Source organism: Amphibalanus amphitrite, unplaced genomic scaffold (assembly GCF_019059575.1).
Source record: "Amphibalanus amphitrite isolate SeventyFive unplaced genomic scaffold, NRLGWU_Aamphi_draft 000550F_arrow, whole genome shotgun sequence".
In the NCBI taxonomy this organism is placed as follows: Eukaryota; Metazoa; Arthropoda; class Thecostraca; order Balanomorpha; family Balanidae; genus Amphibalanus; species Amphibalanus amphitrite.
In genome coordinates, this window is record NW_024882044.1 from 429,386 (window position 1) to 454,061 (window position 24,676).

The 24,676-nt window shown below is 53.0% G+C and overlaps 6 protein-coding genes across 21 annotated transcripts in view; 1 reads left to right on the forward strand and 5 right to left on the reverse strand.

Annotated features, from left to right (window-relative positions):
- LOC122393716 (serine-arginine protein 55-like) overlaps window positions 1–3,454 on the forward strand; it is a 28,751-nt gene extending 25,297 nt beyond the window's left edge. For 4 of the 6 annotated variants that reach the window (XM_043389972.1, XM_043389971.1, XM_043389973.1 and 1 more), the window contains exons 7-9: window positions 448–663; window positions 2,534–2,608; window positions 2,922–3,454. In XM_043389972.1, coding sequence (XP_043245907.1) covers window positions 448–663; window positions 2,534–2,608; window positions 2,922–3,027 — 397 coding nt within the window. In that variant the 3' untranslated portion in view covers window positions 3,028–3,454. Of the gene's footprint in view, window positions 1–447; window positions 664–1,667; window positions 1,920–2,533; window positions 2,609–2,921 lie in introns of all 6 variants that reach the window. The other 2 variants (XM_043389969.1, XM_043389968.1) reach the window with 1 other exon arrangement.
- Window positions 3,455–4,313: 859 nt separating this feature from the next.
- LOC122393723 lies at window positions 4,314–6,632 on the reverse strand. Its single transcript, XM_043389983.1, has 4 exons — window positions 6,474–6,632; window positions 5,795–5,954; window positions 5,288–5,326; window positions 4,314–4,951 (listed from the first exon to the last, which is right to left on the reverse strand). The coding sequence occupies exons 2-4, from the start codon at window positions 5,799–5,801 to the stop codon at window positions 4,662–4,664; spliced, it is 336 nt and encodes a 111-aa protein (XP_043245918.1). The 5' UTR covers window positions 5,802–5,954; window positions 6,474–6,632; the 3' UTR covers window positions 4,314–4,661.
- Window positions 6,633–7,456: 824 nt separating this feature from the next.
- Window positions 7,457–9,546, reverse strand: LOC122393713 (hydroxyproline dehydrogenase-like). Its single transcript, XM_043389959.1, has 4 exons — window positions 9,537–9,546; window positions 9,233–9,339; window positions 8,910–9,100; window positions 7,457–8,275 (listed from the first exon to the last, which is right to left on the reverse strand). The coding sequence occupies exons 2-4, from the start codon at window positions 9,241–9,243 to the stop codon at window positions 8,103–8,105; spliced, it is 375 nt and encodes a 124-aa protein (XP_043245894.1). The 5' UTR covers window positions 9,244–9,339; window positions 9,537–9,546; the 3' UTR covers window positions 7,457–8,102.
- Window positions 9,547–10,170: 624 nt separating this feature from the next.
- On the reverse strand, window positions 10,171–13,153 carry LOC122393712 (hydroxyproline dehydrogenase-like). Its single transcript, XM_043389958.1, has 5 exons — window positions 12,490–13,153; window positions 12,047–12,237; window positions 11,417–11,712; window positions 11,004–11,116; window positions 10,171–10,514 (listed from the first exon to the last, which is right to left on the reverse strand). The coding sequence occupies exons 1-5, from the start codon at window positions 12,703–12,705 to the stop codon at window positions 10,278–10,280; spliced, it is 1,053 nt and encodes a 350-aa protein (XP_043245893.1). The 5' UTR covers window positions 12,706–13,153; the 3' UTR covers window positions 10,171–10,277.
- A 158-nt stretch (window positions 13,154–13,311) lies between these two features.
- Window positions 13,312–17,813, reverse strand: LOC122393729 (upstream stimulatory factor 2-like). 11 transcript variants are annotated; one of them, XM_043389990.1, is made up of 6 exons: window positions 17,506–17,813; window positions 16,550–16,626; window positions 15,621–15,697; window positions 15,047–15,289; window positions 14,380–14,588; window positions 13,312–13,944 (listed from the first exon to the last, which is right to left on the reverse strand). In XM_043389990.1, exons 2-6 carry the CDS (start codon window positions 16,606–16,608, stop codon window positions 13,714–13,716), a joined length of 819 nt encoding a protein of 272 aa, XP_043245925.1. In that variant the 5' UTR covers window positions 16,609–16,626; window positions 17,506–17,813; the 3' UTR covers window positions 13,312–13,713. The 11 variants fall into 11 exon arrangements, with proteins under 11 accessions (XP_043245925.1, XP_043245929.1, XP_043245928.1 ...); XM_043389994.1 differs by having other exon boundaries at window positions 15,580–15,697; window positions 17,506–17,804; XM_043389993.1 differs by having other exon boundaries at window positions 15,047–15,286; window positions 17,597–17,799.
- A 972-nt stretch (window positions 17,814–18,785) lies between these two features.
- LOC122393718 lies at window positions 18,786–24,320 on the reverse strand (the record flags this gene model as incomplete). The annotated part of the gene is made up of 5 exons (XM_043389975.1): window positions 18,786–19,821; window positions 20,174–20,333; window positions 20,806–20,950; window positions 23,624–23,742; window positions 24,282–24,320. Coding segments are annotated over 5 exons (993 nt in total), but the record flags the coding sequence as incomplete, so codon positions are not given.
- Window positions 24,321–24,676: the final 356 nt, after the last annotated feature.

Consider the following 24,676-nt stretch of genomic DNA (forward strand, 5'->3'; position numbering starts at 1 on the left):
TCTCAGTCCATGACTCCATTCTTCGGCAACTACGGTGCAAGGCCGATACTGTAGAGGTAGACACTTGCAATTTGTACCCTTTACCTGACCTTGACCTTGACCTCAAACTTTAAATTAAGTACATGTTTTTAGTTGCTCGTGATGAGATCTTTCGATTGGCGTTTGAATTTTCCAAATCGGACCATTAGTTCGGGAGATAACAGGGGGGGGTAAAATTTACCCCCCCCCCCCCCCAGCCCCGCGCGTTCGGCTGGAGACCCCAGCCCCGCGCGGGTTAATGTGTTGTCCTTTATATCATGGATCAGTGAGCTATCAAGTGTTTTAGCCCCGCTCATATTATTCAGTTTCTTTTTCTTTAAATTTTTACGATTGCAAAAAAAGGTGTAAGAAGTCTCATAGCCTCACCCGTTGTCTCGTAGCTGACCCGCCTGTCCTCGCCGCCGACAGTGTGGTCGAGTTCGCCTCCTACTCCGACGTGCGCCACGCGCTGGACAAGCTGGACGATACCGAGCTGAACGGACGCCGCATCCGGCTCATCGACGATTCGCTGCGCTCCTCGCGCTCGCGGCGCAGTCGCTCGCGCAGCCGCTCGCGCTCTCGGCGCCGCTCGCGCAGCCGCAGCCGGGACCGCCGCAGCCGCTCGCGCTCCCGCTCCCGCTCCAGGTATGTATTGTGGCGCGGCTGACCGCTGCCCGCTGTAGATGGCTTGCATTTATTTTAGTTATTTTGTGCAGCTCTTTGGTAGAAATCAGCTGTTTGGCTGGTTGGCGGCACGCGCTGCTCATGTAGTTTGATGCATGTGAATGAAACCAGTCAAATTCAGCAGAGCTAGGCTGAAAGGGAGTTCAATAACAATTTTATTTGCTCTGAAAAGCTGCATTGCTTTAGTCACTAACGTACCTACGCACAAACTACATAGGTAGTCTGAGGAGTAATTGACGTTTGCAAACTGCAATGATGCTATTTTGGCACCGCTGGATTGGCCCAAGCTCACCACAGGAATAGACGTATGGAATCTTGTGTATGCCTAACCGATCACTGTGTGCTGAACCCCAGCGAACCTTGAATGGAGGAAATGAACCGAATCGGATCTCTTCTTGGTTTGCTTACCCCATGTCTTCTACAAACTACGTAAAAATTTTCGTAGTTCAAATTACGTAACGGGAAAAAGGACGATGCATGCTGCTCAGTGAAGGGAAATTAGATGAATGCATTTGCTCTGAAAGCGCTGTTGCATGTCACTTGCTGGAATAAATAACCAAAAGTCATGACGGAATATGTTTCAAAAGTAAATGTTATGATGGTACAAATTCATTTACTGGTCACTTACTGAAGGGCTTAAATGTTTCATTGCTTTCTCCGTTTAGTCTGTATTGCTACTACCGCTTTCAATTAACAGTTCTAAGCTGAAACCTATTACCAGCGCGAACCACTGCACACACGGTCAGCTAGCTATTCGCTCGGTGATTCAACCGAACATGCTTCGTTGTTTTTATTTTATGTTCCATTGCTTTGTCTGCCTGCGTGCGATTGTCTGTGTGGAGCCGGGTTCTCCGGATCGCCGTCGGAGCGGGAGCCCTCTCCGGAGGATCCGACACTGCCTGATCAGTCCCACCCGTCCCCGCCCGCCCGCCCGCCCGCCCGCCCACTCTCATCTGACTCGCAAGATCCAAGTCGCGGTCGCGCTCCAAGTCGGCCGACCGCCGCTCCAAGTCCGCTGATCGCAGATCCAGATCCGGAGACCGTCGGTCCAGGTCCAAATCCAGGGAGCGCAGATCGAAGTCTGGAGATCGCAGATCCAAGTCACCGGAGCGTAGATCCAGATCGAAGTCAGCGGAGCGCAGGTCCAGATCGAAGTCGGCGGATCGTAGATCCCGATCCAAGTCTGCGGATCGCGGCGGATCTCGGTCGCGGAGCAGGTCAGCTGCGCGAGTGACGGGGAGGGGACAAGTCGGTCGCGTTTGAGACGGACAGGGGACAGATCAGCCGGTCGCCGAGGGTTCAGGAGTCAGTGCGGCGTAGATGACGGCGTGGGATGGGCAGCTCAGAGATTTGAGACTGCCGAGTCTCGTGAACTTAGTGAGGGATGCGATTGCCTCCCATTTGTTAGAATGTTCTGTTGATTACTTGTCGTCTTGTCCTGGCAAGGAGTTAATGACATTGTAGGGTTGGATTGGTTACCATGTGCTTTTGCATCCGTTATCACAAAACTAAGTTTCGTGATAACTTCTCATGCGTTTCGGTTGCCGTCGATAAAATATGTTACCGTTGTCATTACATCGGTTCTTGCAGAAAGGGCGAACGAACATCGTAATAATAATGTGCTGCATTGTTTTGATTATTTCTGTGGATTGTACCAATTCAAGGGGTTCATGAATCCCCATAAACTAGCGATGCTTTGGTCACTCTGACTGATTTTATTTAATATGGTACGCCAGTCTTGTGAGAGCACTGTTGTTCGAGTTTGATAAGCGCCAGTCAGGGCTGCTACAGCCTTCCAGCAGACTCGGTCTGACGATTGCCCTCGTTCCAGGTCGCGCTCTAAGGACAACGATCGGAAGTCTCGCTCCAAGTCGCGCTCCAAGTCCCGCTCCAGGAGCAGGTCCCGGTAAGCAGCCGGAGGTCTTCGCAGGGTCGGCAGGGTCTCAGCTGCCCTGAGACACGCAGTGCTCTGGCCATGCAAAGCGCGACTACCGGCACCCACAGTTTACGCACCCGACCGCTGCTCCTGTTTAACAATGTATCCCCTCCGACACTGCTCCCTAGGGTTGACTTTATCTCCCCCCGACAGCCTGATTTCGGTGTCTGACGTCCCCCCCCCCCCGGCAGCTTTCTGTGTCTGACCGTCTCCCCCCCCCCCCCCAACATCTGACCCCCTGCGACAACTCCCTATATCTGACGGTCCTTCCCCGCCCCGACAGCTCCCGCTCGCGGTCCCGCTCGGGCTCCCGCGGCGCCGACGGAAGGGACAGATCTGCCGACCGTCAGAACGGGGACGGAGGCTCGGCCATGGAACAGGCCGACTGAGCAGAGAGGCTAACGACGCCGGGTCACCTGAGCGAGATGAGTGGTCACTGAGTTCACAGCCGGGCCGGCCACAGGTCATGGGGTTCACAGCTGACCTGGCCGCAGGTCGCGGCGGGCACAGTTGATCTGGCCGCAAGTCACGGAAGGCACAGTTGACTTCAGTACAGGTCACGGGGTTCAAAGTTGATCTGGCTGCAAGTCACGGAAGGCACAGTTGACTTCAGTACAGGTCACGGGGTTCGCAGTTGACCTCAGTACAGGTCACGGAGTTCACAGTTGACCTGTTCACGGATCACGGGGTTTGCAGTTGACCTGTTCACGGATCACGGCCCCCACATCCGTGACGATGGGATTACCGGTACGCCGGTCACACAACCAGCATTCATTCATTTGTGTAGATTGTCAATACATTTACCCGGCAATCACAGTATTTGGATTATGTGGAAAGAAAGGGAGACGGAGGAGAAAGAAGTGGAGATTCTAGGTTCCAGTCTGAGGTTGGCAAGAAATCCTGACATTCCATATCACATGCCACCAGTTCGTCGTTCGCTGTTTCCGAGTGGCTGGTTCATTGTGCACTGACATTGATTGATAGGTGCTGGTTGGCTTTGGTATCATACAGGTCGGCGGGCCAACTGATACGATTGACGCGTTTTTTTTTTGGGGGGGGGGGGGGGGAAATCTGCCAACATTGTTGCACCTCTGATTTTTATGCTCGTATCATTGAAAGTGTGGCTGGCTCCGACGCAAACTAGCAAAAGCTATCTGATGAATTTAAAACTCCAAACACTGCACAAGCTCGTTTCTCCTTCACTGCAGTTGCTTTAATTATCTTAGTTTCGTAATGTCGAATTATCCCCCAGGACGGCCGGAGTTGCTCCACTTCTGTGATTTGTACCGTGTTCACTGTTCACTATTAATCTCATGGACTGCGTGACAGTGGGCCACCTGTAACGAGACGGCACCAGTAGCTCAAAACCAGGGCTCAAAACATGCCATAGAGACAGACGGATATACTCATTGCTCATTGCTCTTTTTTTAACGCTACATTTGAACGGGGAGCAATTCTGTAAGAAACTTGAGGTCAAGCTTTATACCTTTTTTCAACATAATGGACGCATGTCTGCCGTACTAAGATCGACAAAAAAGTCGAAAAGTGGCATTTAAGATTATGTAAGTGCGTGTGATTATGCTTCATTTATGCTCGTATGAATCTTTTCATAACATGGTTTTCTCCGAACTTAAGCAGTGACCTCCAGCATCTACAAGTCTGTCCAATATGACGGTTTAGGTACACGTATTTATTTACAGCAGGGGAAGAAACAGTAAAGCTATTGGTCTGGAAGCGTTTCACAGCAACAGTAAGAGAAGAATACTTCCAACATCTGGATTTGGCTCATTTCTCACAATCCGCCGCCGTCGCTCGTGGCTCTTCGGCGTACCTTCTTGTAGCTGGATGAGCGACCCAACTGTGCCTCAAATCCCGAGCGACCCGGCTGTCGCTGACTGAGCGGATCCCGCGTCTGTGGAGCGACTTCCACGGCTGGAAGCGCGGCCCTCGTCTTTTGAAGAGCGGCTAGGTGAGCGTCTCTCGCCTCTTGGAGAGCGGCTGGATGAGCGTCCCGGCAGCCACGTTACCGGTTGAACCGTTTCAGCACGGCGTAGTAGAGGTTCTGGAAGGCGTGCGCCGACGCGCCGAGGATGACGGCCAGGATGACGGCGAAGATGGCGCCCATCATTGCGCCGTCGATGGCGACCCCCTTGGGGCGCGGTTCGGCGGCGCCTCCCGACATCACCTGGCGCGTGTCGTCGACAATGCTCTTCATCAGGTTGAGTCGCTGCTTCATCTCCTCGACGGACTCTCGCACTGCCGGCTCGCGGAGCACCTGCTGGCGCACGCGACGCTTCTCGGTCTCGTTGAGCTCTGCCGAAAATGAGGCACTTTTGTCACACGGAAACACATAGACACGGACACGTTTGTCATGGGACCCCCGACCCACGGACATGCGTCACAGGACACGGGCACACCTGAGATTCTACCAATTCGTCTAGATGTACCGGAAATGACGCATTGTCTGACATCTAGTGGACGAAACTACGATGATTTACAGTCGGCCGAGATGCGTTTGGGTGTGATGCAGGAATCCTGGTGAATACTCAATATTGACTGATGGCGGATGCGTCTTCGCATCCCATAGACCTCTGTATTCCATGGATCATGGCACCCAGAGTTCTAATGGGTATTTCTATGTCTTCTTACCTGAGTAGTTGCCAGCGTCTTCGATGTTTACTTGATATCCTGCGGGGAAGATTGGCGTTTTAGTTCAAGTTGTATTAAGGATGGTTCACTACATATCACTCTTCGAGATATAACCGGCGTGTATAACTACCGTCGCGGGTCCCGAGTGGATTTGGCTGATTCAAAATGAAATACTCTCACGGCGATCAGTGTGGCAGCGTTTGCACTGAGAGACTCGTATAACTGGAGCGATAGCTGCCGGCTGCCGAACTCGGCTAAGGTGAAGGTCAGCTTTTGATCGTGCTGCTCTGGCCGTGACCTCCAACCCTAGCTTTGTCTACCAAACTGTATCGTTGGCATCGAGCGTCAGGTTATATCGGGAACGGTATACAATGCGGTGCTGCACTCTGATGCCGCACAACCGTGCGTAATACGCAACACCGGTTCTTACCAACGGCGCTCGCCTTCCTCGACAATGGATGAGACATCGCATGGACGTATCGGACACCTACAAGTTCATATACACACCTGCCATGGTAGTCGGATGGTCGGTGCCGATGTGTCGTTTGTGCTGACCCTGCTGTGAAGGGTTCTGATTTTGTTCGGCGAAGAAGGCTTTCACAGTGGTTGGCGGCAAAGACCGCTATCCGATCATGTCCCGCGGGCGGAGGTCGCTGGCCCGGTGTCCCTGACAACAGAGAACAGAACATGATTACTCTGAGAGTACAAAGACGGCTTTCGACCTTCTTGACCTGCTGACGTAGAGGAAAAGTTTTTGTTTTTGTTTTACCATATAAGAAAGAAAAACCGAAGTCTGGCTGACCCCTGGCTTTCTTGTTGCGTAACAAAGGAGGCCTGAGGTCGTCACTTGGTGATTAATGCTCACCGTAAATACAAGCGCCACGGAGGAGCGGGGTAATAATGACCGTCTACCTAAATGCGATATCCCGCGCGTGTTGACCGAGAACAGGAACGTTTCTTTGTTTAATGTTTATCAAAACGTTTGCCAAACTCTTACTCATGATGACATTCATTCATTCAACCAAAGCATTCTTTCAACACGCATTGAACGTTAATTAAACAGTGACAGTTTGGGTCACATTTTAGGCTTTGGAAATGGTTATCATCGATAAACCTATTGGGTTCCACTTTGTTCTGTTTCTTGGTCTGTACGATCTCCACAGTCTTAGTCTGTATCAGCACTTACCTGCTGATTTGTTCTGTTCACTGTGCGACACGCTGTCCTCACTCTCGTGTCGTGCTATCCAACCCCGCTGTCGTTCCGTGCCGTCCGTAGCCCTCACTATCCGACCCTGTACCTCCAGCGCGGCGGCCCGGCCGTGCGCCGCACCAGCCACCAAACAGCAGTGTCTCGGTCGGATCGATCGGTGACTGGGTCAGCGCCTGCGCGCAGTCCCGTCGGTGGCGCAGTTCGCATCATCGGAACGGGACCCCGCCGGCCAAACACTGGGTGACCTCCGGGTCGAGGCGGGCGACGTTTGGCTTAACTCGGGGTTATCTTCTATAGCGGGGATCGGGCTGCCTTCTATAACGGGGATCGATTGCCTGGTTGCCGCTTTGTCGCGGTACACGGTGACTCTGGCAGGTTTAAGGGTCGAGTCCAGTGGTATCGAGCATCTCTATTAGGTCGGTCGGGGTAATTGGTAAACGGTATCCCTATACGAATTACGGCTATGCTCGTCGACCTTATTTAATTTAGTGACAAAATTGTCTTTACATAAAACGTCAGCTCCACGAGTGCAAGCTCCATTTTTAATTTCCATTGTTTACGCTAAGGTCTACACCACAACGCCGTCCAGTTGAGAAGACCTTTGGTCGCACTGGCTGGTTTTCGCCCAAGCATGGGCCTCTGTACACCTCTGTACACGGTATACAGATGTCTATGGTTTTCCTAGGGCTAAGCGCTTTATAGACGGTCGAATATTCGCAAATCGTAATAAAACGAGTATTCATCCCCTTATACTGAATTGAAATTGCTTGAAAAAAAAACATAGTAAATTAAAGATACTAGACTTATTCTAGATTATAACATAATCACTTGTCGCTTAGCTTCTTACGATGCTAAAAAAGTTTTCATCTCTCACATTTTCTCTAGCTTACAGTGTTTTGTCACGCATTGCCAAATGAGTAACAACCGAACGTCTACCCGTTGCACAGGCACACAAAGTGTATCAAAAATTATGTATTGAAACAAGAGACGCTAAGCATGTCGATGACAGTTACACGGCAGAGGTTCCCACAATCGAGAATATGCCCTCAAGTGCAAAGCGCGGCAGATTCAGTAAAGTATATCGTCAATCATCTTCGGACTTACGTTTGTTACGTAACTCCTTCGCGTTGAACCCTTCTATATATTGCTGAGTATTTGTTCCTATATGAGCACGCATGAGTGAGAGAGCTCAAAGTTCAAATCTGAATCTCCGTTTCCTCTATGGATTGGCTGGGTGACGCTGTATAACTATTATCCGACTAGCAGATATTGGCATGCCGCTAAGAGCCTTTTCGACGCTGTTCAGTGGATATTCGGCTCTCGTGGCAGCTTTGGCTGGTCAATGACGATACGATGCCCTGCTAATCCGAGGTGCTGACCAGGGAATCGCAGATCCCGTGAGCGACTTCAGATGGTCAGTGAGGGCTGGACACCGTCATAAAATTATCAAGTTAGAGCTAGCTTAGCAGGTCAACTTTCATTGCAATCCGAGCTGCTCAGGGAAGGTTGGATTCCCGTGCCGTCCCGGGTCTGTCAACTGCCGTATTGGTCTCATGGGCTGGTCGTCTGCCCGTCCGTTTCTGTCGGCTACCATCCCCGTTTCTGTCAGCTGCCGGTCAGTCCCAGTCGTCTGCACAGCTCGGCCGCCAGCAGTCGTCGCTCTGAGCGCGTGCCCCGCGCTACTGTCCGGTTCTCAGCAGCCCGCCGTGCCAGGTACGGTAGGATGGAGCTGATGTCGCCCAGGGGTGTCGACTTGTAGACGGCGTAACCGGCGGACGCTGCCGAACGGAGGGTTACAGTCAGCGTGGTATGGGTTATCCGACTCGGCTGTACGACACGCACTGATACGGAACACGGAGAGGAAACGACATGGAAAAGATAAGACACGACTGATATACAGCACGAAAGATGAATGACATGCGGTCCTAGCGATACACGACACGAACTAGATACGGATTGGATGGACATGAGACAGCTTAGATACGTCACTGACTGGGTACGATTCTAACTCGATGTGATGCAAGGGAGAAATGTCATGGAGGAAACACGGTACTGGCTGGATAAAGCGCGAAATGGGCATACGGCTAGACGAGACCAAACTCTGCAACTTTCACTTTGCATCAGGGTTATCAAGTCATGAGTCACCCCTCCCGTATTCGCTCATCCTCCCGCACGCCGCACGCGTTTCGTCCCAGAGCGATGCGGCACAGCATACCTTCAGGCGCTTACCACTAGCGCCACCTATGGACAAAATTATCCCTAGTAGTACAACAAACTCCCGCTAGTCTACCGTGCGAATTTCCGAGGGATTTTACGAATCATGACGGCGGGCGGGGGATATTATGCCATGTTGGTGTTCGGTAGGGCTCCTGGACGGAGCTTGCAGCTGAAGCCTGATGGTTTTCCACTCACCCAGCGGTGTAGAGACCTGCTCGTAGACGCCATATGTCTGACCGAACAGCACTCGACCGTCATCGCGCGGCAGGCCGAGCTGGGACATCAGTCTGACGGCCAGACGCACGCTGTTCTCGTTATGGGAGGCCACCATAACGGCTGACCGGTCTCCGAGCGCGGCCACCCGGCCCAGCATCCGCTCCACCTGGCTGTGAACGGGACGGGGCCTATGATAGCATCTGATATCGACGGCACAAGGAAGTGGGATGCTCTGACATCAGCTGCTGAGTGCTTACCACGGACGATGACGTTCGAGACATGGTTGTATTTTCGTCACCTACCTGTTGTACATGTCTGAGGTGGCCTCGTAGGTGTCGTGGATGGGTCGCGGTATGCCCAATTTCAGCGCCCAGGCGACCTCCTTCTCCAGGTAGGCTCCACGCACCAGCTGCCACACAGACATAGGTCAGGTCAGTAACACAAAAACACTGAATGAAGTACGAGGTGCCCCGTGATTTGGAGATGCGTCAAAGGGCACATCTCACACTTGTTTAGGGTCTCGCCTGGGAGCTAATCAGTCACAAATCAGACACATCTACCGTTTTCAGCGTCTGTTGGGCGAAACCGACTCGTCTGACTCGTCACCTTGACTCCGTAGGAGCAGGGATGCGGAGCCGGAGCCGGAGTCGGAGCCGGAGCCGCCGGAGCCGGCATATTTTGCCCGGAGCCGGAGCCGGAGCCGGAGCCGTGAAACAATATAGCCCGGAGCCGGAGCCGGAGCCGGAGCCGCCAAAAAAGAGGGCGACTCCGGCTCCTTTTTATTTTTTGAAGAGGAAAAAAATAATTGACCTAGCTCGGTTTGACAGTACAAGACAGTACAACATATGGTAAGTAGGTACGTCATGGGCCATCAAGTGAATGAAAAAGCCGAATATCCCCAGTATCCCACAGTACGCAATCAACTTCCTGTCTGCTCCTCCCCCTCCCCCCCCCCCCCCCCACGCCTACTGCATCCCCAGAACATGAGGACCGGTCATCAGGCGACGGCCATTGTTTTGAAGCCAGTGCAGTGGATTGCGACTCCCAGCACCGTCTCTTCCCCCCTCCCCCCCCCCCAATGCAGCCGAGACGGGTGTCAGCTTACGATGGTTCAGTGAACTCCGATTCGCGGCGACTGCGTTTCCAATGCCATCGCTTCCTAGTCCTTTGTTCTGCCAGTTCTCTCCGAGGTGCGTTTGCGCGGGGACGCGATGAGCCGGTCATGGCAAAGAGTAACGCGTATAACCCATCCAATTTTTATTCCACCCGTATTTAATTGATTGCATAGGGGATGTACTGAGTCGGAGCCGGAGCCGCCGGAGCCGGAGCCGCCGGAGCCGGACCATTTTACTCGGAGCCGGAGCCGGAGCCGGAGCCGCCATAACATTTCACCCGGAGCCGGAGCCGGAGCCGGAGCCGATTTTTTCTCCGGAGCCGGAGCCGGAGCCGGAGCCGTCTGAAATTTCCACGGCTCCGCATCCCTGCGTAGGAGACTCCCAGGCTGTCGACCACCGACAGGTGCCTGGTGAGGGTCTGTTCGGCGTCCCTCAGGTAGCACTGTGTCGTCCCCCAGATCAGGGGACTCTGTCGGCAAAGAATGGGCCAGTGAGGGCGGGTCGTCCCCCAGATCAGGGGACTCTGTCGGCAAAGAATGGGCCAGTGAGGGCGGGTCGTCCCCCAGATCAGGGGACTCTGTCGGCAAAGAATGGGCCAGTGAGGGCGGGTCGTCCCCCAGATCAGGGGATTCTGTCGGCAAAGAATGGGGCCAGTGAGGGCGGGTTGGCCGATCGTTGGTAGATAATGGTACTAGTCAAAACAGGGAAGCATGAAGCTTTTATGTGCCACGATGCATCATAAGATAAGAACCATACGACACATACTGTGAGTATAAGATAGCATTATCAACATATTGTAAAAAATCGTGAATCACAAGGACCTCTAATTTGCAGCCTACCGCGTGTAAATTCTGCAGCCCAGGTGCTCGTCTCGTGTCCATCGGAACATTTTACGGGAGTCGCTGGCTGCCGCTGACTAGGGTCACATGACATATTAGGTACGTGCGTTCTCACTCACCCGAGTGTTGAAGTTGGCGGCCAGCGCCAGTGTCAGCAGACCGATGGCCGGGTTGGTGTACGAGTACTCGCCGTCCACCATAGTACGGAGACTGTGCCGCTCACAAAACTCGCCTGGACACACAGTGACAGTGTCAGCAGACGGGATATCGTGCTGCGGGGTCATGTATTTGATAAAGGCGCACCTGTTCATGCCGTTTATACCGTGAGAAATAATACACAGTTACACTGCTGGCCAGGGATTAGTCCTTCATAAGCCAAACAATTTACACGAAACGAACTCTTCAGTGTCTGTGAATCGTGATACCCTTCTGCCCAGCTCTATGTTGTTAAAACGGTTCTTCTTCGTAAGCCGAGCCCAGAAAGGAGGTGAGAAAGCCCTAGTTCAAACGTCGATATACTCAGCCCACTGACCGACGGCACGCAGTCTGGCGAGTCCGTCGTCCCAGTGCCGCTGTTGCTCCTCGGTCAGCTCTGCCAGCCGGTACCAGGGACCCCCGGACAGCTGGGTGGCCACTCCCTCAGTCAGTCGGGTCAGCCGGTCAGCCGGCGCGGCGGTCAGAGCGCCACTCAGCGCCGCCAGCGCCGGCACTGCCACCAGACCGGTCAGCTTGAGCAGGGTGCAGGGGTGCGCCTCCCCGGCCGTCACCCGGGTCGCCATGCCGAACTGGTGCAGCGTCAGCGCCAGGTTATCGTCCAGCAGAGCGGACCTGCCGACCGACACGGCAGACACGGTGTCAGGGTAGAGATAGGGGATCGCTGTGGCCGGCAAGACATTAGTCGCTGCTCTCCAGGGCCCAGGGACACACTAGGTAACGAATGGCATCCAGCACTATACATACACATTCTGCAGTGTCTAAGAGGCTCCACCTCTCGTAGTGGTATCTGACGGAGGTCCCAAAGGTCTGGCGGAAAGGTCGTGCTACAAGGCCTAACGGATAGCCCACCACCAATTGGATCAGTGATCCTACTGTCTCTCACTTCTCCCCCTAATGTCTGACCACATCTCACCACCCACACGGTCCGACGTTCCCTTGCACTCACAGTGTCTGGCCCTCCCGTAAGTCGTCCTCCAGCATATGGGCGAACACGAGTCGTACGCCGGTCCGCCGGAGTCGCGCAGCTGCCTGAGCCAGGTCAGCCTCACACGTCCCCGGTACGAACTGGCTGTAGAGCGGCCGGGCAAGCGCCAGCAGCAGCCGGCGACCGAGAAGGCGCTCAGAGCCGCGTAGGATCTGACACAGCAGACACAGCGGTAGCCAGTCAGAGTCGGATGACAAGACATAGCGCACATATATACTCGTATAGACACATGGACACAGTAAAGACGGGGTTTCCAAGCATACAAAATAATAATTCATGGATATAGCGACCGTCAACAAGTCAGGGCTAAGGTGTTCAATTTCGTAAACGTCCTTTTACGTTAGCGGGCGGGCACATGTCGAGATGAACTTTCAAGAGATAATGTGTGGAATAATTGCACCTACCGGTAGCGCGTTGTCGACGAACCAGTCCTGCGAGCACAGTTTCAGGACGGCCAGCGAGCGGACCAGCTCGGGCGTCGACTTCTTGTCGAACACCTGTCTGGGGTCGGAGAAGTCCAGCTCCGAGTCGGGCTCCAGCTGAGCGGCAGCGGCCTGCAGGAGCCGCAGATGGCGGGCCGGCCGGCCGTGACGGGCCGACGAGCGCACGCCGAGCAGCATGGCTCGGCTCGGTAGTCTAGATCAGCGAGTGGAGCAACCAGCTCAACACGGCGCTGACAGGCTTAGAGACAGCCTTCATCAGCTCAGCATCTCCACCATCACCAGCTCAGCGCCAGAGCTCCCACCAGCACAGCAAAAGTCCCCACCAGCCTTCATTACCAGCTCACCACCGCCCACCACAACTCTCAGTTCAACACAGACTGCCCTGAGCTCAGTACTAGCCGTAAGTGCGCATCCTGATCTGCACTGCCTCCGGACACTCTGCCGCGCAGCCAACACTAACAACGGCTTACGGCACAAAACATGCCACCCCGAACACCCTACCGGTTTTATCCGCCCTGCACTGGTAAGTGGCTGGCTTTGTCAGCACAATAAACAGAGACCGACGGATGTCCCCGCCGCTGGACCTGACCCGACTGATCGCCAGTGGCGGCAGTGCTCTGCCGTCTGGCATCGGTCCAGGAATGGTGTCACGTGTACGGAACCCACCCAGCTCCCCGTCCCACCTCCCCTCCTCAGCGCGCCCAAATCAAACTCATCCCGCCACAGTCCAACATCCAGCCCCCCAACCCCCCTCAGTGCGCGCCCAAATCAAACTCCACCCGCCACAGTCCAGCATTGTATTGCGCCTGGTATGTCGCAGACACGCACACTAACACACAACATAACACGTTCTCAAGCCACACTCGAGAATAGCCGACTTCAAGACACGCTTGCGAGCCACTGCTCACTACGGTCCTGTGGATATGGGTGAACTAAATGAGTTTGGTATGGCTGCAGCCATCCGCGGCCGCCACCGATCGCGTCGTCGCCGCCGGCACGTCCACCACAGCCCGCCGCCCGGTGCGGCATGCCCACGAGTACTGAAACTGCGGCCGGCCCGAGCACGGAGCCCTGGTCCTGGTCCTGGGCCGGGCTCCGGGCCACACGGCGGCCCGGAGCCCCGCGCGCCCCTCACTGGGCCACGTCTGTCCGCCGCGCGGCGCCCGTACGGCGCCAGTGCCGGCGTCAGTGCGATCCGGACGCCGCCTGATCGGCGTCCAAAATCACGGCGCCCTGGCTCTTCAGGTGCGCCTTCAGCAGCTGGTTGGCCGTCACCAGCGCCTCGTTACTCTGTTTGAGCATTTTGATGTCCTCGAGAAGCTTCTCGTTGTCCCGCACCAGGTCCATGTACTTCTGCTGCATGCCGCGCGTGTCTTGCACGTAGTCGCACGCCTGTGATAGCACGGCGCCCTTGCTCTGCAACAGAGAGCCGCCGGTCAGTGTCAGTTGTAAAAGGTCGGTAGGCGTCAGACTATCGCAAGGATGTCGGCAGTCGGATACCCTACACGCGGTCACATCGGTAATACACCCAATACCCATAATAAGCAAATGGCGTCTCTGATGAGCCTAACTACACGACACACGAGTGGCACGGACCACAAAGCAAGCCGATTACAGGGAGCTTACTGGTGAGGCGAGGATTTTGGCCATTGCTACTGAGAACTATGCTCATTGAGTTGCAGCAATATTATGATTGATTCACATAATTAACACAATTGATCTGACGAATACGAACAGCACAAGTAAGTTTAAATTCGCATAATAATTATCAGATACAGGGCCAGGGCAGGCCTAAATCCTGGGTACGACCGAGAGTCGAGGGCCCCTGCCAGTACCTCTAACCGCCCGTACCTGGTTCTGTTTAGCGGCGTCGCCATTATCGGGCAGCAGTTTGGCCAGCTTTGTGATCCAGCTGTTGATTTTGTCTCGCCGCCGCCGCTCCACCTCGTTATGGGTGGCCCGCCGCCGGTCATCCCGGTGTAGTTCGCAGCGGCCGCCGGTGCGGTTGCCACCGCTCGGTATCGTCACCTCCTGTGGACTGCTGATTACATAGAACCCGCCTGCGAGACGGAGAGAAGGCCGTGAGGACACGCTCCATCAGCATAGACACTTTGTATGGATAATGGGTACACGCTATACACCATCATCAACGCTACAGAATTCACATGGATACGTGGAACTCAAACAGTAACACGTGGAACTCAAACAGTATGTATAACGTGAGTAGAATGCATGGGACGCACTCGCTACCCAGCATTAGCCTCTTTAGATTATCAAAGGCAGGTCAACAAGGAGGATCAGTATCAGTATCGAACTATTTGAACAGACGCAGATTCCTGATGTCCGGAAATACCATAACGGTCGGATCGACATATTCCATTTCGGGAGATGGCGCTAGTGACCGTCACCCGATCCAGTGGCGCTCAGCGGTGGCGCTCAGCGTCGCCAGCTGATGATAAAGATAAAAGAAGGTTGGTTTGTCCTCCCGGTATGCCCACCGTGTGTCCAGTACCCTCACCCGATCCAGTGGCGCTCAGCGTCGCCAGCTGGTCGCCGGCCGTCGTGCCGGACGGGATGTAGGCCATCTGGGCGTCGGCCACCTCCGCGCCGGTCGCCGTCGCGCCGAGCAGACCCTGCGCGCCGCCGCCGCCGCCCACGGCCGCCGTGGTCGCCGCCGCTGCGCCTCCCAGAGACTGTTGAACCACCTCGCCGCCGCCGCCCGATCCCGTGTTGATGTGTACCACGCGGTAAGTCATGCCTGCTATGAACAGAATGTCGGGGCGGTCAGGCTAATGCATGTCCTCTGCGGAGGCTAGGAGGGTCGAAAGTTCGGAAAGGTCATACGCGCTGGACGATCATTGTCGAGTCAGGTACTGTCCCGGCCATACACGTAACACATTTCCAGCCGACTGCTCCGCGTGCTCCAATACCCATCCACACACAGCAAAAACATCGCGGTGAGGTTACGTGACTAGTGAGAGAAAGAGATTTCACGTGCTTCCGGCCGAATGTGCCCAGCCCCAGATTGCTGCTGATGCCCCGCGTACACACATCTGCTAGTCTGAGACCATCCGGCGTGTGTTGGTACTTGCCTGGAGGCGCACCTCCAGCCTTGAAATACTGCAACTGCATGGGACTGTCCGGGTCTCGGCCATTGCTCTCCTTATCCCTGTGGGGCACACAAAGAGGGGCAGAGTCAGGGACAGCACGGCCTAAACGAAGGTCTCGGGTTTGAGGGACGTCAATGTCGCCATTTCAATGGAATACAGGCTCTAGCCTGTATATCGAGCTAAAGGAGTTCGTGAAGTTCCTGGCTGCTGTCAATCTTTACTTTTTCTCTTAAATCACTTTGTCAATAGTTGTATAAAAACCTACAAAACAATAGCAAAAAAATCATACCAATAAAATAACAGTCACACAAAAAATGATAAAGAATACTAAAAATCAACTAATTTCAATTGATCTCTTATACTCTTGTTCCTATACTAGTGCCAGTAAAGCCACTTTGAGACCCAGTGCCTGTGAGATAAAAGCCAGCTAAAATGGTCTGTGAAATGGAGGACAATTTTGATCTAAAAACAGAATGTGTGCTTAGTGTTTACATGCCATAAGATGGGACTTTCACAGTTTTTTATTGAATATAGAGCAGTGCTGCTGTCTTGAGTCATGAGTGCACCACCAAACAATGTCTGGCACTGTACCTACTGGGCAGTCATGGCACATGGCCAGAGAGTGAGACCAATAATTCTGCTGAATAACTGCCAAACCTTACAAATGAACAATAATCAGAATTGGTAGACATCAGAGTTCAGCAAACCCAACATCATATTAACAGCTCTTTGGTGCAGCCTGATGACTTTTTCAGCCTTTTCCCATAATTTAAGTCTTCTGACTGATTATGACACTTGGAAATTGATTACTTGCATCACTGATATACATTTGCACACTGCTTTACTAGTCCTTAGGTGGAAGGATTGTGATTTACAACATAGTCAGCTGTGCAAATGGAAACACTTCTTACCCGTATTGAACTATCGCCAGATTTTGAGGTATCACTTCCTTATTTTCTCCTTCATTCATTCCTGGTCACCATCAAACCTGAAACAAGACACACATGTCAATGTCAAAAACAAGCTTTAGGGCTTGGTAACAAACTATTTAGCTTTGAAAAAAGAGGCAAGTCCTTTATCTGTTTAACAGATGGAGGACTTGCCTCTTTATTCAAAGCTAAATAGTCTGTTAAGCATTCAGTCACAGATATTTGCTGGACATTATAAACATATGTAAACTATGAAATCAAGTGTGCCTTATGCTGCAAGTACAGTTGTCTGTTGTGATAGTTCCTTCAAAGCATTTATTTGTTGCAACAGCACTCTCACCTAAAATTGTAAATAAAGCAAGGGGATAACACAATCACTGTACTGCTGAAAATGCTGCATGCACACACCGATAACTATGGGCCATTTCAACAAAATAGACATACAAATGCAAACCAGTGTGCAGAGGTACCTGCTGAAATTTACTTTTCCTTAATGAGGCAGGAGTTGCTCAATTTGAATTAGTTAATTCACAGGCAGTGAGATTCAATCAATGTGCATGACTGATGCCTGCATTTCATGGTGATGTAATAATTGTACCTGTATCCGCATGTCATAAATTGCACACACTACTTTGGATGGATTATTTCAATTTAAACATTACCTACCTTACAAACATTTACATTTAACATTAGGTATCTACACTGAAATGCTCAACACGCATGTGTTTCTGCGATTACAGAATTACTTGGAATACACAGGCATATATGACTGAGCCAGATTATACAGTACTAACAAATGTAGCAATGGCTTTGAATTATTATTTCAACAGTAAAGAAAAATATAGAAACACTCAGCACTAAAGCCGGTATCAGCTTCAGACTGACTGCGTTCTAATCCGTACAAATTGGATTCGACAGAAATTGGCAAATTTACAAACCTATGTGCATGATGTTATTTCCAGCTTCACAACATCGCAAAGTCCACCAAAACAATACCAAATACTCAAAATCTTAGCATCTACACCCCACACGGAACACGGCTGCCCGGAACAGGTGATTCGTGGTCACGGGACCAAACATCGAAGTCATGTGACAAGATGGCGGTGGCGCAATAGCACATCCTAAGCGCATTCTTTTCGTTTTTATCTTGGGTTTTATGGAGTATGTTATGATTATTCTTAATTAAAGTTATCGCACATGCAATTTTCAGCAAACTTCTTCTGATAGACATGAAGTTCTAAGCCAAACGGTGGGTCACAATGGTACTATATGCTTAGTGTACAAAAAACGATCACGTGCCTTCAACGTGACGTCGAGACCGCGTGACCGGCGACCGCCGGAGGAGCGCAAATATGCGCGGCCGATTGCGATTTACGGGCGGATTTGGGGGGGGGGGAGGCGGGACCTCGCACTTCTCTAGTAGACTAGGTATCACCTATCATTGACGTGACGCTTATTTTTCTAGGCTGTTAAGAATCACATGAAGGGCGGTCCTTGATTCTCGACGCGAATCGGAATGTCCCTATCTGGTTCCTATCGGACCGAAAGGGGGCGGGGCAGCCGAACGCCCTTTCATCAGAACGGCCACCGGTATCAGTATGGACGTGGACACGATTTTAAGCTCATAGGCTATGGCCTTTTCCTTGTGGGTAGGTACCTGTAGCGACCATAGCTCTTTATTTATGCTCCGTGCGTGACTGAGACGTAAGACGGTGAGACGGTACATCAATGCCCCCACGGAGAATCGTCGAGCTCCTGTTTCGCCGCGTGCGACATGTGTAATATGAGACGTAGAGATAAAGATAATAAAACGCAAAGGCTACATAGGCATAAGGTGTCTTCCAATCCCTGATTGCAATTGAAGTGAATCAGATTATCAGAATAGCGATCATTCACTCCCACGCCCCGGCCTCTCGTTGTCCCGAGCACCCCTAGCGGCAGACTTCATCACTACCATTTTAGAGACACACAGATCCAGTACACAGGTGGCGCTGTAGTATGGCATAACGCCGTCAAATGCCCACCGTCCCAGGGAGGTGACAGCGTTACAATTCACGCGGCATGTGCCGATGGCTTCAGAGTTCAGACGGTCATTCAACAGCACATTAAATCGCCGCTTCATTTGTGATTCGCCTGCCTTTTGCTTGGAGCGACTTCGAGGCCCGGGGTATAACGTCCTGCCTGGTCCTACCCCGGCACACCAAACGAGAAACACCGCTTATGATCCGTCGGTCCGGCCCAAGGGTGGGCTGGATCATGTCTGAACACTGAATCAGACAAATGATCACCACCAGTCAGTGGACAGTGATAATACGGACAGTTATCACCTGGGTTTATTTTCCTATTGCTGCATCACAATGGTCACTATCACAGTTGATTTACACATACGGAGGCAGTACACAGTACTGCAGGGCGCGCCAGTGCGTTACTAAATCACGCAATGCGCGATTTAAGCACGCCGGAATGACATTACAAAGCTGTAACTCAGTTAATTACTTGCATGACCAAAAACAAACAAAACAAAGCAAAACATAGACCACCCGGACACGACAATCACTGTGGTATCTATCGCTTCAAGCCGAGCGAAGATCGAACTCCACTGTGAAGGTCGCCCATTGCATTCACCTGACTGCTACAGACACACATAATACACACCTTCATTCACAGAAGCACGCACTTTAGCCCATATGTGGTGAGGATCGACGTTCTACATCCCCCGTTCGGTCAAGTGTCATGCGTCCGCCGACTTCTCCCACTGCCACCATAGCCAGCCCGCAGCCGACCACTCGAGTTCACATACACCTCAGAGTCTGCGCCGGTATGATCCGTCGACCCACCCGGCCTGAACGAGCTCAGTTTATTGGCCTGTGCGCGGGAGGCGCCGGACCGGCCACCGTATAGGTCTGGAAGCGGGTCCGGCGCCAGTCGAGACGCTAGCGGGCCTCGCTGGTCTCGAGGTCCTCGATACGCCACCGCAGCCACATCTACACCTTCAGCCCGGCCCGGCTCGTGGCGCTCCAAGATATCCGAGTAGTAGTAGGGGTCCTTCCTGCGCAGTGCCGGGTGGTGACGCGGGCGGGCGGAGCGCCGCCGGCTCCCGGTCGCTGCTGGGGGTACTGAGCAGACGTACCGCGGCTCCGGCCGGCCTCCAGACACACCACCCGGCTCCGGCTCCGGCTCCGGGTCTCCGGACGGGTGGCTGATGGCGTCCTCGTCAGAGTCGGAGTAGTTTGAGACGGACGGAGCCGGACGGCCTGTGGAGTGTGGAGGGGAGACGTGGCGTCAAGTACGGGGCGTGTGCGGGTCAGTGGGAAGGGAGCACTAGGGAGAATGTGTCCGCTGCCAGACCTGCGAGTCTGTGGAGGGGGTCACGTCACATTAATGAACAAAGCTAATAGCGACAAACAGAATATGTCCCCCACGATTTCAACTCCAAGAGAGGATAGGAATCCCCTCTATGGAGAGCCGCACGTAGTTATGCACCGTGGATAAGGAAGCTTTGTGTTCATAACCTGTGCATTGTGTAACTGTACCGTAACGAGGGACGGTATCTTATCTAATGCGTAAGAGTATGCTATTGACTGTCAGGTGTAGGGCCGTACGTACCGTAGTAGGGTATCTCCTCGTACATGTTGGAGAGCCGCTCCGACCCCTCCTCTGAGAGGGACGGCGCCGGTGGATAGAAGAACAGCGTGCCACTGCCCGCGTCAACCGGGACGCCGGGCAGCAGCCGCGGCGGCAGCCGACCCGACTTCACAGCCACCATCTGGGGACGAGACGGCAGCGGAACAGACAGGTCAGACTGGGTACCCTAATGGGTCTGGATGGTCTGGTGTTACACCGAGTCGTGGGGCCCCAAGGAAAGGCTGCATCACCATCACAGGGCTACATAGGGGGTAGAAATATACCGGGTTACAGGGGGTGACTTAAACGTATAACACCGGGTAACGACTGATAGGGAGTAAGTATCGTGTAATGTATAACATCGGGTAAAGACCAATAGGGAGTATCGCGGACTATGTAACACACCCTGCAGACTACAGGGTCACACAGGGTTAGTCGATAATTACACCGTGATGCAGTAGCTCATGGTCACAACGGAAGACAAACCAAGCGGCAATATCAAAGTGGATCACACGTATGTAAATGTAAATCACATAACACCTTTTACGACACTTGGTAACTGGGGATATAATAAAGCTGTCCTGTGAAGTGCCGGTCGCCGCCGTATTCATTACCTCGATGTGTGGACCGCCGGAGCGCAGGCCGGTCGGTGCTCCGTGGTGCGGCCTCCTCGACAGGTCGTCGTACAGGGCCCGGGACACCTCCCCCCTCTTATCGGCAGCCGAGGTGACCATCAGACTGGCCAGCTTCCGCCGGTGTCTGCGGCACATCAGGGAACATTACATAATCGTTAATAACCGTAAATTCCAAACATACAATCAAAATTTTAGCGGAATCGATAGCATGTAACGGCACTTGGGAGTGAGATGGGGGAAACATGGAAACACGAGTTGTCTGTCCATCTAATTAATCGGTTTTCTTGCATAGCTATTCCTAAGTTTTACCTTGGGAATACCGGCTAATGGGCCATTTCAGGTATCCTGGTAAAATAGACGATCCTCATGTCACCAACTTTTAAACTGATGAGACTGCATTCTCGGCGCTATTTCTCTCGGTGCCGTATACCGGTTACGCTCAGGTGCCGGCATCAGTCGTGAATACTGCATAGCGCACACAGCACAGGTCGCTCCAAACACACTGCGTTCCGTGCGGCACACGCCGCAGCGGCTTCCGTCGGACACCGGCAGCGCGACGATGCGTCGGGCGCGGCGCCGAGACCGGTTATCTGACCTTGGATAGATACGTCAGCTGCATTAGGTAATGAACTAACTCATTTATCACCGGTCACTGATGAGCTCTCAGCATAACCTCAACGCACGCAATTACGATTGGCTGACTGAATGGACCATCGGCCCTACCAGTCAACATGCACGGAGGACGGTTTTGGGAGTTATATAGGTAGGTACGGGCCAGCAGTGAGCAGACCATGCAATACGACGGTCGATCACGAAGGTTGAAACCCCAACTGAAGTATGTATGGGACTGAGGCCATGCTTGAAGTCCGCCTGAATATCATGCATAAGCGACTGCCTTTGTCGCAAATAGAGCTAGTTTCAACTTAATTAGGACAATCCCGGAACTGACACTAAGTAGTCTTAGTGACCTCGTTGTTGATCTAATCGGCCCTCTGACTGGTCTGTTCGGCACACACCGCCAAAGTCTGACGTCCGCGTCGGTCCATCCGTACCGACCGCAGCGGCCACCGGGTGGCCTCTGTACGCCCCAGCAGCTCCCTCTTCACACCAAAACCCACCGGAAGGCGGCCGATTGTAGCGCTTCTCGGCCATTGCGGCGCGGCCTGAGAGCGCACCGCTGCTGGAGCGCGGCGCTCATTGTGCCCGTGTGAAACGGCTCGGAAGCAAGCACACTGCTCGCGTGAGGGCCGACCGGTGGCGGCCGGCAGCGGCCCGTGTGATGTGTTCACACCTCGCGGGGTGGGCGGGTATGAGCCGTGGACACGTCACCGGGGTTCACCGACGCGCAGGTGGTGCCACACCAGTGACAGCCGCTTGGTGACACATTCCGGCAGTAAAACGCACGAACCATTTGATTGTAGGGTTGCAACGGCGGAAAGGCACGCAGTTCGGCGGCAACGTGCCCATTCGTTACAAAGCACAGGCGCTGAAGTGTGGCAGAAAATGCCCGTAAAGAGGAAACAGAAAGGAAATGTTATTTTTACGTCCGTCACTTACGATGGGACGATGAAGTGCGGGCGATATAACACAACGAACGTGACGTACCTTCTTCTTCATTGGTGCGTAATAAGCAGCTACAATATTTATGCGACGTTTAGTAAGTCAGCAGCTCCCCCACCCCTTGGTCGGTATCCTGCCCGCGGCTGTTTCTGCACCCCAGCCCCGGCTCGGTGTCGGCACTCAGCAGCCCCCCCCCCCCCCACACACACACACACAACTGCCATAGCGCGCATTCTCGGCCCGTCAGGCCCGGGGAAGACGTCTATTTCGGGACTGAGAGCCCTCGCAGTACGGCCGTCACCCCACGACAGGGCAGCGTGCTGACGTGTGAATAGTCTCCGCCGCAGCTCACGGACTGCCAGCTATGAACTAAAAGAGATATATCCAAATGAGATATAGGTGCATATATCTCATTTGGATCTGGTCACTAATCTTATGAGAAGACCATTATTTTGTTTATACCGTCTTTAATAAAAAGATAATTATTTTGGCCGTCGAAGGAGGACGCATTAATGCTATGACGAAGTGCCGAACAGGAGTCATACACATCCATATACGGCTCAACGACCAACTGATGACACTTCTATACGACTTCCAGCACCATGTGTGAGCGATCCACCGGGCTGCACCACTCCGTGACTGCGGTCGTGTGCTAGCCACAGCCGACCGCCGGAGGGCGCCGCCGAACAAATAACGGCCCGGTCCCGCAGCTGGCCCGTATACCCGAGACTGAAATGGGCCGCCCATCGCTCCGAACCGGCGCTATTGGACGATCATCGCCAATACAGATCACTTACATCGTCATTTTGGATAATTCGTGAGAGTTCGCCAGATTACGTGGTCTGTGGTATTCCCGACACGTCGCCTCAGATTTGAAAAATTACCGTCAAATTGTCGGCACCGTATAACAAGCCTAATAATGGCGTCTAGTGTATGTACAGGAATGTGAGATGGTATAAATGTGAGCGCTGCTGAGGTGAACCACATTTATCGAGTTTCTTATCAAAATGGTCCGATGGTTCAAAGCAAACACAGTCGTTAAACATATCATATACCTATACCTATCGCTCATGTTTAACAAGGTACAACTTAGAAGTGTCTATTTGCTTAGCGCAAAGGCATATGAGATACCGTTTCAAATGAAATAGAGACCCCAGCAATCCAATATAACATATTTCCCGAGCGCTGCTCATGCGCTTGCTCAGTGAGCCTATAACTGCGAGAGACGGACACTCACTTGCAGAAGAATATGGTTCCGGCGACGAGTACAATAAAGAGGAACAGCGACGTGGTGATGAGGGCGGCCAGCATCGACTGCGACGGAGTCGACTGCGGGTCCGGCACGGCCGTCAGACCCTGTCAGAGGCGCACGGCGGGGTCACAACACATTGGAACCTTTCTTGGTCAGGGGCGCAGGGCCCTCCGGTAATAAAATTGACTTTAAAATAAATAATACGTAAAATAAGCAAAAACTTTACTAATTTGTAGGCTAATGAACAATATAATTAAAATTAACCTACCTACCTACTGATCAATATATCAAAAAATTATCATTAATCATCAGTAAAAAGATGTCGCCGTTCCAAATAAAAAAATGGTTTATGTTTCTTGTACCGTTGACGAACTGACAAAAACAGTCACGAAACTGTTCGGAAAAGCTGAGAACTTTAATTAAAAAGGTGTGCAATAGCAGTACAGGGTCCGACCGGCGGCAGTCACTGGCGGCCGTCACTCCCGATCGAGCACGGCACACAGCAGCCGGTGCCAGCAGGTCACACAGGTCCTCTCCGGCGCAGCCCAGGCCGGGTCCGCGGGCGGGGGCGGCACCGCGAACCGGGGCGGGGGGGCGGCGGCGGACCGGCGCCGCAGCCGCACGGGCCGGCCGCCGGCCGCACCACCAGGTCATAGTGCTGCTCCGGGTAGGCGCCAGACACCTGGAAACGACGACGGAATTGTTGTCAGAACAGACGAACGCCGAGCTTCACGGTGTGACTTTTCTAGAATGGACCGTCCGGTAAGCTCCCTCGAGTCCGTCAGACGGAATTTATTCGGAGAATCGCTGGGCCAATCGGTCCGACGTAGTTCGACCTAGGGCAGACAGACATCTCACGGACAGTGATCGACAACTCTGCCGCCAACATTCGGACAGACAGCTTTGCACCCCTCCCCCGCCCCAAACAACAACCCGCCCCCGCCCCCGCCCCAATGACCTGGCAACAGGCGGAACGTCTAAAATATCTGATAAAATAATTTACTAGAGCATTATTTATCTGATTTTCTTATAATGATA